This window comes from Rhinolophus sinicus, chromosome 14 (assembly GCF_057876585.1).
Source record: "Rhinolophus sinicus isolate RSI-liver-muscle chromosome 14, RSI-T2T, whole genome shotgun sequence".
NCBI lineage: Eukaryota > Metazoa > Chordata > Mammalia > Chiroptera > Rhinolophidae > Rhinolophus > Rhinolophus sinicus.
The window spans coordinates 85044315-85058128 of record NC_142514.1 but is presented as its reverse complement, the minus strand read 5'-3'; the positions used below and the strand labels follow the sequence as shown (position 1 = coordinate 85058128).

Here is a 13814-nt window from a genome sequence, read left to right as displayed (position 1 = left end):
CTTATCTGTGTATGTGCTCAGAGGTAGAGATAACAATGACATGAACAGAGGTGGCCGAGAAACAGGAAGAGTGTATACTGGAGGAGCATTAGTCTCAAGTGCTGTGGTTTCCAAAGGCTGCTTGCAAGTTGCGGGGCTGACGTGAGAAAGTACAACCACTTATTCTAAAAGGCGGGGGAAAGCCTGAGGAGAGAAGGGAGATCAGATCGGAATTGATTAGATGGAAGGGGGTTGGGGTTAAGGAAGAGAAACTCAACCCCAGAGAAAAGGACTCGTCATCCCTTTCCAGAACGTAATTTGCTAAGATCCACCACTTGCGTTTCATATGCAAATAAGCCGGGCTTCCCGAAGGGCTGGGCTGGGCTGGGCTGGGCTGGGCTGGGCTGGGCTGGGCTGGGCTGCGCTGCGCTGGGCTGGGCTGGGCTTGCACGCCCGCGCCGCGCTCTGCGCCCTGCCAGGATCCAGCGCTGGGGCCTGAGACCGGTGCGTGTTAGAGAAGCATGTCCTCTCCCGCCGCCGCCAAAGAGGATGGACACAGCATTGAAGCAGAAAATAAATGAGGATTAAAGGACTCGGGAAAAGGAAGCCCGCTTGAGAAGCTGTCGAAATTGAAGACTGCCCGAAGAAGTCCATTCAACCTCTCCACACTCGTGGCTTCAGGAACAGATCATTTCTGAGTCCCTGGAGAGAAGTTCCTTCCCCCGAAGAAGTGAAAATAATGAACTTTTGGAAGTATTGCCTTTTTGCTTTCACTGTGCTCAGTGTGGTTATTTTTGTGATGCATTACAATACCCAATTAAGCCTGCCAAAAAAGAAGCTGAATAGCTCCAGTGAAAGGTATCCTGGAATACATGCCTGTAAGGACGCGTTAGAAGATAAGTCACCTTTTTTGTGGGACAAGACATTGACATCACCTTTGGGAAGCGTCCCATGTGAGGAGTACCTGATCCAGAATCACTACATCACAAGCCCCCTGTCAGAAGAAGAAGTGGTATTCCCATTGGCATATGTCATGGTCATCCATAAGGACTTTGATACTTTTGAAAGGCTCTTCAGAGCTATCTACATGCCCCAAAATGTCTACTGTGTTCATGTGGATGAGAAAGCCACAGCTGAGTTTAAGAAATCAGTGTGGCAGTTACTGAGTTGCTTCCAAAATGCTTTTATTGCTTCGAAGATAGAGGCTGTGGTCTACGCAGGGATTTCCAGGCTCCAGGCCGACCTGAACTGCCTTAAAGACCTGGTGGCCTCCGTGGTTCCGTGGAAGTACGCTGTCAACACCTGTGGGCAAGATTTCCCCCTGAAAACCAACAAGGAAATAGTTCAGTATCTGAAAGGATTTAAAGGGAAAAACATTACCCCTGGGGTGCTGCCTCCAGCTCACGCAATAGGTCGGACCAAATACGTCCATCGCGAGCACCTGGGCAAAGATGGCTCTTTTGTGCAAAATACTAATATTTTGAAAACCTCACCTCCACATCAGCTGACCATCTACTTTGGCACTGCCTATGTGGCCCTTACCAGAGAGTTTGTCAACTTTATCTTCTATGACAAAAGGGCCATTGATTTACTACAGTGGTCAAAAGACACCTACAGTCCTGATGAACATTTCTGGGTGACACTTAATAGGATTCCTGGTAGGTACCCATTTCTGTTACCATTTTTTGTTATTCATAGATTGAGTTTGCTTCCATTCAACTCTTCTAGAGAACTGACTCATTTGGAAAAAAAATGTAAATGCTTAGAAAACTATTAGTCTGGTTGCTTATTAGTGCCAGTTTAGTGCCAGCTCTGGTGGTCTTATAACTATATGCAATGCAGTGATCTGAGAAATATGCTGACCTATAGGAGCTCTGGCAAAACAACCTTTGATCATACATCACATAGTTACCAACATTTACTCTTTGGAATGAATGCTTTTCTAGTCCTCTGTAAGCACGGCTATAACGTAACGAGACTGATATTTTTCATAAGCATTCTAAAACTTATGAGTTGAAATAGGTAGTATTTCATTCAGAGGATGTTACACAGTATTACATTGATGCTCCAAATCATTGCTCAGAGTTCATGGGGCTGTTTTTAGAATCTGAATCCTCTTTGGATAGTTTACAAATTATCACTCTGGCTGAACTGTCTCTAAGACCTGGAAAAATACTCAGGTCTCAAGTGACGTAGTTCAATAAATCTAGTATGATATTTTATTGCCTAGAAGAATGGGTAACAATGAGTTGAAACACACACAGAGAGATTCTAGCTGGAGTTGATCCAAAGTAAATGACCAAATATTAAGTTACAGAGTTTTATTAGAAATTCCAGTTGTCAGCCTCTTGGGTTTATATGCTGTGAAGTCTTTTCTATTGTTTATGATAATTTGGAAAGGGGTCCAATGTATGCCAGTAAACTGATGGCAAACAAAACAAAACAAAACAAAACCCAGCACTAAACTCCCTCTTTGATTCAGAACTGGGTTTGTTTTCAAAACTGTTTCCCATATGCTGTCTGGGGTTACCTGTGTGACTTGCACACCTGTTCCTACTGATGTCCCAATACAGTAGTTTCCACTATTATGCCAGCTTGGTTGTGGGTGTCAGCCTGGTATGAGGGTGGCCCTGTGCCTGCCATGCTTGAAGTAACTCCCTGTTCTTACATGTAGTATTGTTATAGTATTGTTATTGCTGATGCATTTGAATGCTGTTTGAAGCTACCTTCGTGTCTGAAAACACACTCGCAGAAGTTATTAGGTGCCCAATCACCCGGCATTTCTAAGAGCTAGAGTGGTGGTCACAGAAATCTATGTAGGGAAACAGACAGAAAGAGGACCAGCAAGGTGACTGGGGACAGAGACTTATGCTGTCCCCTGAGCAGTTTATTTTCAGAGATACTAAATTGTTAGATCCCATATTTGTAGGAGGATGAATGAACCAACGTTTATCAAAGTGTACTGTGTGTTCATCCTTATTATTTATAAATAGCTATTTTAAACACATGTAAATATTCTATATGTGGCATCTAATACTATTTTTGTTGATACAGTTTGTTTGTGCTAGATATGTTCTACATCATTTCTTTAATTATAAGAAATAATCATTGTTATCCTCATGTACAGATGAAGAAAAAGAGACTTAGAGAGATTGAAGTAAGATGCTCGTGTTCACTCAGCTTGCTTAAGGCAACGCTGGGATCTAATCCTGGATTTGTGTGGCCTGAAGCTTTAACTGTGTCTCTTGCACCAGGCAAAGAAGGAGTAATCATTTCTTCTTTCCTATATATCTAAAGCAAATTCCCTGCAGAATCCCAGAAAGGAGAAAGGGAAAAGGTGGGGAAAAATGAGGAGGGCAGTGGAAGCTCCACGTCACCACTTAAATCTGGAAATAAGGTTAGCGGGTGTGTGTGTGTGTTGAAAGACAGTGAGCATGCCGAGGCTTAGGAGGCCACTGTGTAGCTTGCGTCAGAGAAGATGATGTTATTGGGACTGACCACCACACCCACTCAGCCTTCTGTGCCAGCTTCCTCAGTCCCACCCGGAACACACTTTGGTCTGGCTCCTGAAGTGTGTTAAGGATGTTGTCTTCACGCAATATAGAAAACAGGTCTTCAGAAAATAATAGAACATTTTGACATTCATATTTTCAGCAATCCACAAATAACTTATTTAGCCCTTTTTGGTAGCAAGCACTAGTTTGTGTACTGAGAGTACGTGCCTCTGTAAGAGGACAGACATGATTCATGGAACTTAAGTTTCAGGATTTGAATGCTTGAGTATTACATTTAGTGACTGTTTAGTATATTGGGCTAATTTCAGTATAATTTTACTACATTGGGCTAATTTTCCCATACTCTAACCCCTCAAAAAGCTGGGGTTTTTCCCCTCTGAATATCTGTCCCTATTTTTAAAACATCTTTTAAGTTAGGTTTTTTAAAGAAACAGGAAATATATCACAAGGTTCAAAATTTTTAAGTTTTGCACTCCATCATTGACTAATATTATTGCTTTCTTATATCCATCCAGAAATATTTTATTAAGTTTATAGACAATAAAAGTAATTAAACACATGTGGAAAGTAGTATATATATATATATATAGACACACACACATATATATATATATACACATATATATATATGTTTACCACAAAAATGCACAGAAAAAGAAAAATGGTCCTTATTTTAAACACTCTATTATAGTCGGAGAAACAAAATACCACAAGATATGTCTTTGCTTGTTTTTTTTTAAATAGATCATCTGCAGACATTTAGGGAGCTAATTTTAAAAGCTCAACTTTTTTCTTATTTGAAGGATTTTTCAGTCTAGGCCACAGGAATTTTGTGGGACAAAGGTACCAGGGACTTTTGCTTCCTCAAGTACAACAGCAGTGAACTCTCAGATAGGCTGATAGAACAAATACTGGTCCCTTGCTTAAAACTTTACAGTGCCTTCTCATTATCTTGAGGGTCAGGTTGAAGCTCTTAATGTGGCATGGTCTCCGTGACCTGACTCCCCCCTCCCCATTTCCCCACCCTGTCTCGCTGCCCTCATTTCTTTTTACTTGATGCCTCATACTTTATGTTCCAACAAGCCCTTGGCTTTACACACTTTTGCAATTTTCACCTGATTTTTATTTTTATTTTTGGTAGCTTTTTAAGATGTCCTCTCTGGGGATACCCTCTTAGCATCTCTATCTGACTAACTCCCATCCATCCTTTATAACCCACCCTGGATGTCACCTTCTCTGGAAGCCATCCCAGAGGGTTGGTGCTCCAACTCCTGGTTCCCCTCTACCGAATGCCACAGCTGCCAGTACTGAATTATAATTACCTGCTAAGTGAATATCTTCTCTGCCCTACCTCCTCAGTTTTTGGGTTTCTTAAGGGTAAGAAATGTGGCATCCATCTTTGTCTTCCCCATCACTGTCCCACACTACCACCTATCACTGTGCCTAGTTTGAGGATATAAAGAGTTGTGGATGGTTGTGGGTTGGGTCTGGGGAGTGGCTGCATAGCTATGAGAAGATTGGAGAGATGGATAAAAGTGTCCTGTACCTGGGTTGGTGGGATGGGACTAATTAATCTTTACTAGTTTTTGATAGTAAGGATTAGAGAACAGTGGGTAACATACTGCTTGGAAGCATAGTTTTACAATAACTAGACCAACAAATGCTATCAGTAAAGAGAAAGATGACAGAAAGACCTTGTAGCATTAGTAAGCTCTAGAGTTCCAGTTGGAATGTTAATAGAGCAGTCCTTCCTTAGAAACTCTGGCTCCCAGGTAGCCAGCCTGCGCCCATCGTGCAGTCGCATCTAATGCCAAGAAAAAACACTGGCATTCTATGTGGACGCCTCCAGTTAGTTTCCGCCTTATTGCACCTGGTTTGTGTTTTTCCCACAACTTGGCACCTCTCCACCCCTGCTGTTAGTACCATTCCTGGCCTGCTTCCAGTTTATGTAGTGAGCTTCTTCTGTCTTAATTTGATCTGGACTGCTCCTCAGCTACTGGCTTAACAAAAACATGAGGATAAGGAAACGAAAGGTTAAAATAAGACAACAATAGAGCGAAACTTGAAAGTTCTCCAGGTGTAGCTCTCAGCAAATGCAAACACTGAGCTGTTTAGAAGATAGGTGTTCTCCACAGAAAGTTTCCTAGGGCCTTAAATCTGGGTGCGGCTGGATCAGTTCCAGTCTTTTTCAAATACAGTCATGCGTCACTTAACGACAGGGATATGTTCTGAGAAATGTGTCATTAGGTGATGTCGTAGTTGTGCGAACCTCATAGAGTGCATTTACACAGATCTATTTAGTATACAGCCCACTACACGCCTAGGCTGTGTGGTACTTGTTCCTAGGTTACATGCTGCTGCACTGAATACTGTTGGCAGCTGTAACACAGTGGTAAGTATTTGTGTATTTAAACATATCTAAACAGAAAATGTGCATTAAGAATACGGAATAAAAGTTAAACAATGGCACACCTGTGCAGGGCACTTACCATGAATGGAGCCTGCAGGACTGGAAATTGCTCTGGGTGAGTCAGTGAGTGAGTGGGGAGTGAATGTGAATATAAACATTGTACAATTAGGCTACACTAAATTTATTAAATATGTTTTTATTTTTTCAGTAATCAATTAACCTTAGCTTACTGTAACTTTTTTACTTTATAAACTTTAAAGTTATTTTTTAACTTTTTACTCTTCTGTAATAAGACTTAAAGCACAAATACATTGTACAGCTGTACAAAATATTTTCTTTCTATCCCTAATCTATGAGCTTTTTCTTTTTTTTTCTTAGTTTTTAAATTTATATATAAACTAAGACACACACACACACAAGCGCCCAGGCCTACATACGGTCACCACCATCAATAGCACTGTCTCCACCTCCACACCTTGTCCCACTGGAAGGTCTTCAGGGACAATGACATGCATGACGCTGTCAACTGCTATGATGACAATGACTTCTGGAACACCTCCTGAAGGACCTGCCTGAAGCTCTTTTTGGGGAAGTGTCAGTCTTTTCAGAAATATGTCCATGGTGGGTTTCCTTGGTTTGTTTCTTTTTGTCATAGATTTGCTTATAAGCAGGTAATATACCATGATCATTCCTCTCTATGAATGAAAACCTTTCGGTATTGAAGTCCGTATTTTCAAACCTTTTAAGGAGTTTGCTGAGGTCTGTAAAGCTTCTGTTAAACCCTTCACTGAGAATTTTCTTGGGGGTTCTCCTTTTTCTTCTGCAATTTCCTGTTCCCTTGCCTCTTCTTCAGCTATGTATTCCTGTTCCAGTTCTGACAACTCCTCATTAGTCATTTCGTCAGAACCACCCCTAGGAGTGTCTCCATATTGTCCTCATCCACACCGGGTTAAAGTTGTTTGCCATCTCAACCACAGCTTTGTTGACTTTTGCAACCTTTGCACCGGGACATTAGCATGGCTACCATGTCGCTAGGTGTCGTTGGCCAAAACATTGTTAGGCAGCACATGACTATATGCAGTGTGTACTCTGTACATCAGCCCAGATTCAGAATTCAGTTTGTAGAAGCATGAGGACGCATTCCGTCATACCGATTGCACCAACAACCGAGAACTATAAACACTGATGTATCGTAGAATCAGGTGTAGCGAGTGTGCTTAGAATATTCTGGCCTACAATAAAACTATTTTTTTTGTGGCCATATGACAGTCGACCCTGGTACTTATTTTATCAACATGGAGATAAATTCTGGTTGAAGGAAAAATTATACAAAACAGACATTTCCATGGGTTCAACAGAGTTTTAATATGACATCATTGTTATATAGCCAGATAATATTAAATATACATAATAAATTTGGACATGATTTTCAAAATATTGTTTTAATGATTTGGGCCTGTTTGGCTTGTTTCTCCTCTTTGGTCAAGGGGCTGTAGGCTTTTCTCAGGCCAATAATTTGGGGAAGATTTATAAGGTACAATTTCTTCTGGCTCTTGAGTACCTAGACTGATGAGTCTACATCATAAAATGCTGAGCTATTGACAGGGAAACCTTAGACAGCTTGCAGGGTATTGACATAATTAAACTATGCTGAAGCTATAAGCTTTTGAAGAATCATTTATGACACCTATAGCCAGCCGTTGGCTGTGCTGTAATATTTGGATCATCTTCTTCATTGGGGAATCTCTACAAAAAACATTTTTTGCCCCCCCCCCACCTCTGTGAAGGAAATAATCTGGAAACCCTACTCTTAACTAGCTTTTAATTCCGAATCTTTAGAGCAACACTATGCAAGATAAGAAAAATTGGATCAACATACATATGAATATTTAAGCAAGTATAATATAAATACATTACAATTGATAAGCATCCACTACACTGAAGTAACATGAATTTAATTCTAGTGGAAAGGATTCATGTAGCTACCACTTCAGAACAGGCAAGACCGTTTCTCCAGTTGACATTCAATGTTTCATCATTCTCTACCAGTTGCATAAGACAAATCTTTTCTAGAGAAGCAGTTTGTTTTTTTTAAACAAAAACGTGGATTACATTTCAATGACTCTTTAAAACAATAAAATAAGACATTAAGTGTATATCAAAGCCTTAATAGATCTATAATCAATGTCTAAATAATCTCGTTAACGTAAATATCTCTACTCTGTTTCTCCGACAACAGCATCTTCATCCATCCCACTTGCGTCCATGCGATACTAGGAAAAGGGACCGGACAAGCATAGTTTAGGTCCTGACTCCCATTGTCCTCTAACTACGTGACAGTGGCCTTAGTCTACGCTGAGGCTCAGTTTACCCATCTGTGATGATGCTAATAATAAATAGTACTTACTGTGTTTCCCTGAAAATAAGACCTAACCAGACAATCAGCTCTAATGCGTCTTTTGGAGCAAAAATTAACATAAGACCCGGTATTATATTATATTATATTATATTATATTATATTATATTATATTATATTATATTATATTATTATACCCGGTCTTATATTATAGTAAAATAAGACCCGGTTTTGTATTATATTGTTAGATAAGACCCGGTCTTATAGTAAAGTAAGACCAGGTTTTATATTAATTTTTGCTCCAAAAGACGCATTAGAGCTGATTGTCCGACTAGGTCTTATTTTCGGGAAAACACAGAGAAGTTAGGAGTATTAAATAGATAATGTGTATATTTCTGTGGTACTCAGAGGCATTCCTCAGAATCTGCTGTGGGGCCTGTTAAAACACAGATCGCTGGGCCCTACACCCGAAGTTTCTGATTTGCAGCTGTGGAGCAGGCCCCAGAATTTGTGTTTCTAACAAGTTCCCAGGTGGTAATGATGCTTCTGTTTAGAAAGCACACTTTGAGAACTGCTGGCCTAGACCATCTTTTACATAGACTGGCGTGTTTATAGATCTGCAGCAAATTTTGGCTCTGTTCGTTTCCATCAGAGACTGTCCTTGATTGATAAAAAGAAAAGGCAGCCCCAGTCAAAAGGAAAGTGAGCTTGTATAAGGAAACGCTTTATGGGGTTGATTGCATGAAGTAGGTATATGAAAGTAGTGTATGAATAACTGATGTTTCAGAAGTACTTGTATTGAGGAAACATCCTGGGCTGTGGAGTGAGACCAACCTGATGACGGATTGCAGCATTACCCTCGTCAGCTTTGTGATTTGGGTACCCCCAAACCTCAAACTCTTCATCTGTACCGTCACACTAACAATGTGTGACTTACTTAGTAAGGGTGTTTTGAAATTTAAGTGAAAGAAAAATGGATGTAAATTGAGAGGTTAAGTGTTTATCCATTTATTGACATGAATATATCTTAAGAAAACCTAAATGTGACCTAGTATTCCTAAACGAATGAGATTCTCAAGGTGAGAAATGAAATTATTTTAAATTTCATTTCACTACAAAAGGATGTCCACATTGCGTCTTCCCAACCATGTAAACTAGATGTAGCTATACCCAAAGGGGAGTAAGAGGAAATACAGGAAAATTTAAGCAGTTTAATGTGTCGTGATGGGTACTTATTCTTTGTAATTCTGATTTCCCTTTGTTATTGGAGTAATTTTTGAAACTACTAAAAAGCCTCACTTAGTCCTCACAATAATGCTGTGAAGTACATATTATCCCTTAGAAGAGTGTTTCCTTTAAATCACAAAGGACAACAATAGTGTCTTCAGGACTCCATTTTTGAGATCACATATGAAAGCAGCAGGACTGGGATGAATGGGTTGTTTTATCTCCTTAAACCCTCCCATGTAATAGAAAGGACTTAAGATGTCTGTTCAATACTAATATAATTTTGCGGAAAAGGAAATCAATGCAGCCAAGACTGGAAAGTAGGGGAGAGCTTGTCACGATCATTCCACCCAGGTTTTCGCTGGCCCAGCCACGTCCTTCCCATTTCAGGTGTGCAACTTCCTCAATGTCAAAACAAGTGTCCCTCCTCGCTACTGACTCAGGGACCATTTTTAAACTCCGTTACTATGAAATTTACAAATATACAACAGCACTGAGAATAGTACAAAATCTCTTGTGCCCATCAGCCAGTTTCAATAACCATCAACATACTAAACAAACTCAAAGCAAGACAACTTGAAGTTTATAACAAATCTTTGCGTGCATTCTAATTTTCAGAAATACGTAGCTTCCTCTTTTCAAAGGAAATGCAAAAGTTCAATACTCCAGACTAAGGTTTTCTACATATCCTGTAATGACAATTTCCCAAAAGTGAAGATCTCTTCACCCAGCTAACACTTTTTGGAAATATTACATCAATCAGCGTGAGTTTTCGTCTTCCTTTTTTCCTTGTCATGGACAAAACTGAATCTATAAGCACAAGCTCTTTAAGCTTATTAAAAGCAGGAGTCAGAACTCTGCTTGTTAAGACTTCCATTTTCTTGGCCTTTCCTCTTCCTCAGGGAGGGTGGGAAGAGTACCTTACTAAGAGTAGTAAATTGATCAGTGGGATAAACTGTTCCATGTGCAGTGTTTAGTGGTATCTTTTTTTCATTTCTTCTCGCTACTGAATATTCTTCTTCCTCTATTAAAAAAAAAAAAGGACAAATTGGCAGTCTTACTATTTTATGAGTCCCCTCTGAGTTTGACTTTGTAATTGACATGAAGATATTTTGCCTTCAGCCAAATCTTAATGTATTTTCCATTACCACATGTTCTCACAGAGCCTTCTTTGTTGGGTTCAATCATTTTGTTAATTTTTCACATGTGTAATTTAATCTGAAATTCCCCGGGTATCAAGCTCAGTAGCTTTGAATGCGTTTTCTCTGATCCTGCAGGGTGGTGTGGAGGGAAGAATATGCACTTTGGCAGCCTGGCCTTGTCATTTAACAGCTCGTCTGACACTGGACAAATTACTTAAGCAAACTTGAGCCTCAGTTAATTTTGGTTTTAGGACATAAGAGAAAGTGTGGAAGGTATTTAAGAATTTATTAAAAAGTAAGAATTGTTTAGGCACTTTTGATTCAGCTTCACCCCCTAACGTGTATGTCTGGAGAATAGTGTGTCTCACGGCAGTGACTATGACTTGCTAATATTTGTTTTCAAAGACGTTTGTAGAAAGTCCCGAGAATCTATGGGTGGCTCTAAGGATGTGAGTTTCAGATGATCCCAAAAGGCAGTCAAGGATTGGAACAGTAGTTTGTGGACTTTGATTTTTTTAAACACTTCATACTGTACAGCTAAGAACAGTAGAATATTAAGCAAACAGGTAGTAAGTATTATGAGCCATGTATGAATGTTCATTTTCCTTTTTGTAAATGTTTCAAACTCCAGCCACTGGATCGTGTAAAAGGGGCCACTGACCTAGATATGCACACTACAAAATTATTTTCTCTGTTCTAGCCCCTGTTATTAACTAGCTGTTTGACCTTGAGCACATCATGTAACCTTTCTGGATCTTGGTTGCGTCTGTAAAATGTGGAAATTGGGCTAGGTGATCTCAAAAAAAGTTTCCTGCATGATTTTGCTTTAACTCTAGAGCATACAATGGAAGGAGCAAAAATTTTACAGGCAGACAGATCTTGAGCAATTAATTTCTCCTACGTGGATTTCAGTGTTGTCATCTGTAAAGTGGAGACACCAACAACTTCATGGGATTGTTATGACAATAAAGGTATATATCTCTCAGTCCAGCCACTGTTAATTCTATTACCATCCCCATCCCTCCCCCCTCTCCCTCTCTATGGTATATTAATGTCATGATTTTCCTATTTATATTACACTCTGACCAGTAGGATTAATGGAACAATGGCCTCCGGGCAATTAATTCCTCTTTGTCACTGTTACTGTGTCAAGTCTGGATGCCCACCACCACTGCTGCCGTGACTCAGAGCTCAGGCCAGTCACCACAGGCTGTATCCACTCCTGTCTGGTTGTTTTCATGTAACACATTTGCCCTCATTTAGATGTGCCCATAAGTGCTGAGCTGGACAGAGGCTAGTGTAGTATATTAGCTGGGGGTGGGGTTGGGGGTGGGGTTGGAGGGAAGAGTGTCCATGGGAGCCAGATCACTTGGCTTCAAGTTCAGCTTTGCAGATTCCTAGTATATATGATTTGAAGCAAATTATGTAATCTCTCTGACTTTCAGTTTCTGTATTTGTAAAATGGGGATGGCAATAGTACCTACTATTGTAAACCATTTACGTGTATCATATATATCAAGTGCCTAGAATGGTGCATGGTACCGATAACTGTTAGTTGTTTTTATTCCACCCAGTTGCCCTCATTGAGGGACGACAGGGGCTGGAGAAATGCAATCTCCCAAGATGCAGAGGCTTCTGAAATTACTACAAAGGATCTGGAAGGTTTTCTAGAACTCAGACAAAATCAGCTTGAAATCCTCCGTACCCCCAACTTCCAAAACTACTAAGGCTCATTCTGCTTGGGGAAATGAGAGAAGCAGAGTAACTGAAAATATGACACTGATTAGTGAGATAGATTATCCCATGTGCACCAACTCATGTACATAAATAGTGGGAAACACAAGTGGCCAACAACAATCTTATATCAGTATTGATATCTTGACTCTTGAAGATACCAGCAATTTCCAAATAACCTGAATCTTCTCTCTCTGCCCCAGTTAAAAAAAAAAAAAGCATTGTTTCCACCAGAATGAGGAGGCACGTGAAGCAGGTTGAAACAGGCTGCCTCAGCGGGAGGCATCTTGCCTGTCTCCCTATCAGCTTCCATCCCTTGTGCCCCCAAAGGGACATGCGCAGTAAGGAGTGTGCCTTATTTACCTTCAGAGCCCTCCAGTGGTCGACGTGGAATGGAGAACTGTTGTAGAATGAAGAGTGTGGGTCGCCCTCCCCTCCCCGAACGGGTAGGGTGGGGGCTCAAATCATGGCTTCTTCTAGCTTGTGATCTAGGGCAAGTCCCTTCAACTCCTCAAACTTAGTTTCCTCAGCCAAGGACTGATACTCTTTGGGTGGTGGGGGGAAAGGAAGCACATGTTGTGAGAAATGAGTGAAGTAATAACTCTATGCTAGAACTCTATAGCTAGTAACGTAGAACTCTAGTACTGTAACTTTGAAGCTTGTAGTACCACTCCTGACACAGAGACGGTGCCCACTGAATGTGATGATGGTTTTTTTTGTTGTTATTGTTGTTTTTAAGTAGAAGATACTGGAAGGAATAGAAACTTGGAATAGTTACTTCAAGAATAACAAAATTATTTTGTGAAGTGGAATGGGCAATTTCACACTGGACTTGGAAGGCATGTTGTCATCATTTAAGTTTAGAGAAACCAAGCATAAAAAGGTGAAATCATTGTTTGGGTTGCATGATTTAGCAACTGAACTGGGTCACAAAGATGGGACTTCTAAGTCATGATACAGCAGTCTTTATATATTTAGTGCTTCTCATAATTCTCTCTGAAATATCCTAGGGTAGTAACAGCATTTTGGTTTATAAGCAGTCTAATATTGAAAAATGGGTTTTAATGACAGGATTCTATACAAAGTGTTCAGAATTCATTTTTAAAAAGATAGTGAATGTTAATATTTCTCAAATGAAAAAAATCCCCACCGAAAATCCCCTCACGCTGCTCTGTGTAGTCAGCTCCTACCCCCAGTCCAAACCCTTGGCAAATCCTGACCTGTTTTCCATCCCTATGGTTTTGCCGTAGAATATGTAGCCTTTGGGGTCTGGAAAAGCAGCTTCCTAGTCTGCCTTTCTTTTAATGAATTCATTTGTGTCTTCTAAGGTGTATAAGGTGGTTTCATATAGATCCTCTGGCAGCTTTCTTATCTGTTGAGTATTGGTTCCATTTGGCTCACTTTTCTTTTCTCATGTTAGTTATTTATTATTCTCCATAAATAATAAATCA

General features: G+C 40.2%; 1 protein-coding gene across 3 annotated transcripts in view; it reads left to right on the top strand.

The window, feature by feature from the left end:
* Positions 1-13814, top strand: part of GCNT2 (glucosaminyl (N-acetyl) transferase 2 (I blood group)) — an 85188-nt gene that overhangs the window by 49111 nt on the left and 22263 nt on the right. The window contains exon 1 of one of the 3 annotated variants that reach the window (XM_019752340.3): positions 5-1637. The exons of the other annotated variants lie outside the window; for them this stretch is intronic. Within the exon in view, the coding sequence (XP_019607899.1) occupies positions 719-1637 (919 nt within the window). The 5' untranslated portion in view covers positions 5-718. Of the gene's footprint in view, positions 1-4; positions 1638-13814 lie in introns of those variants that run through there. 3 annotated transcript variants of the gene reach the window in all.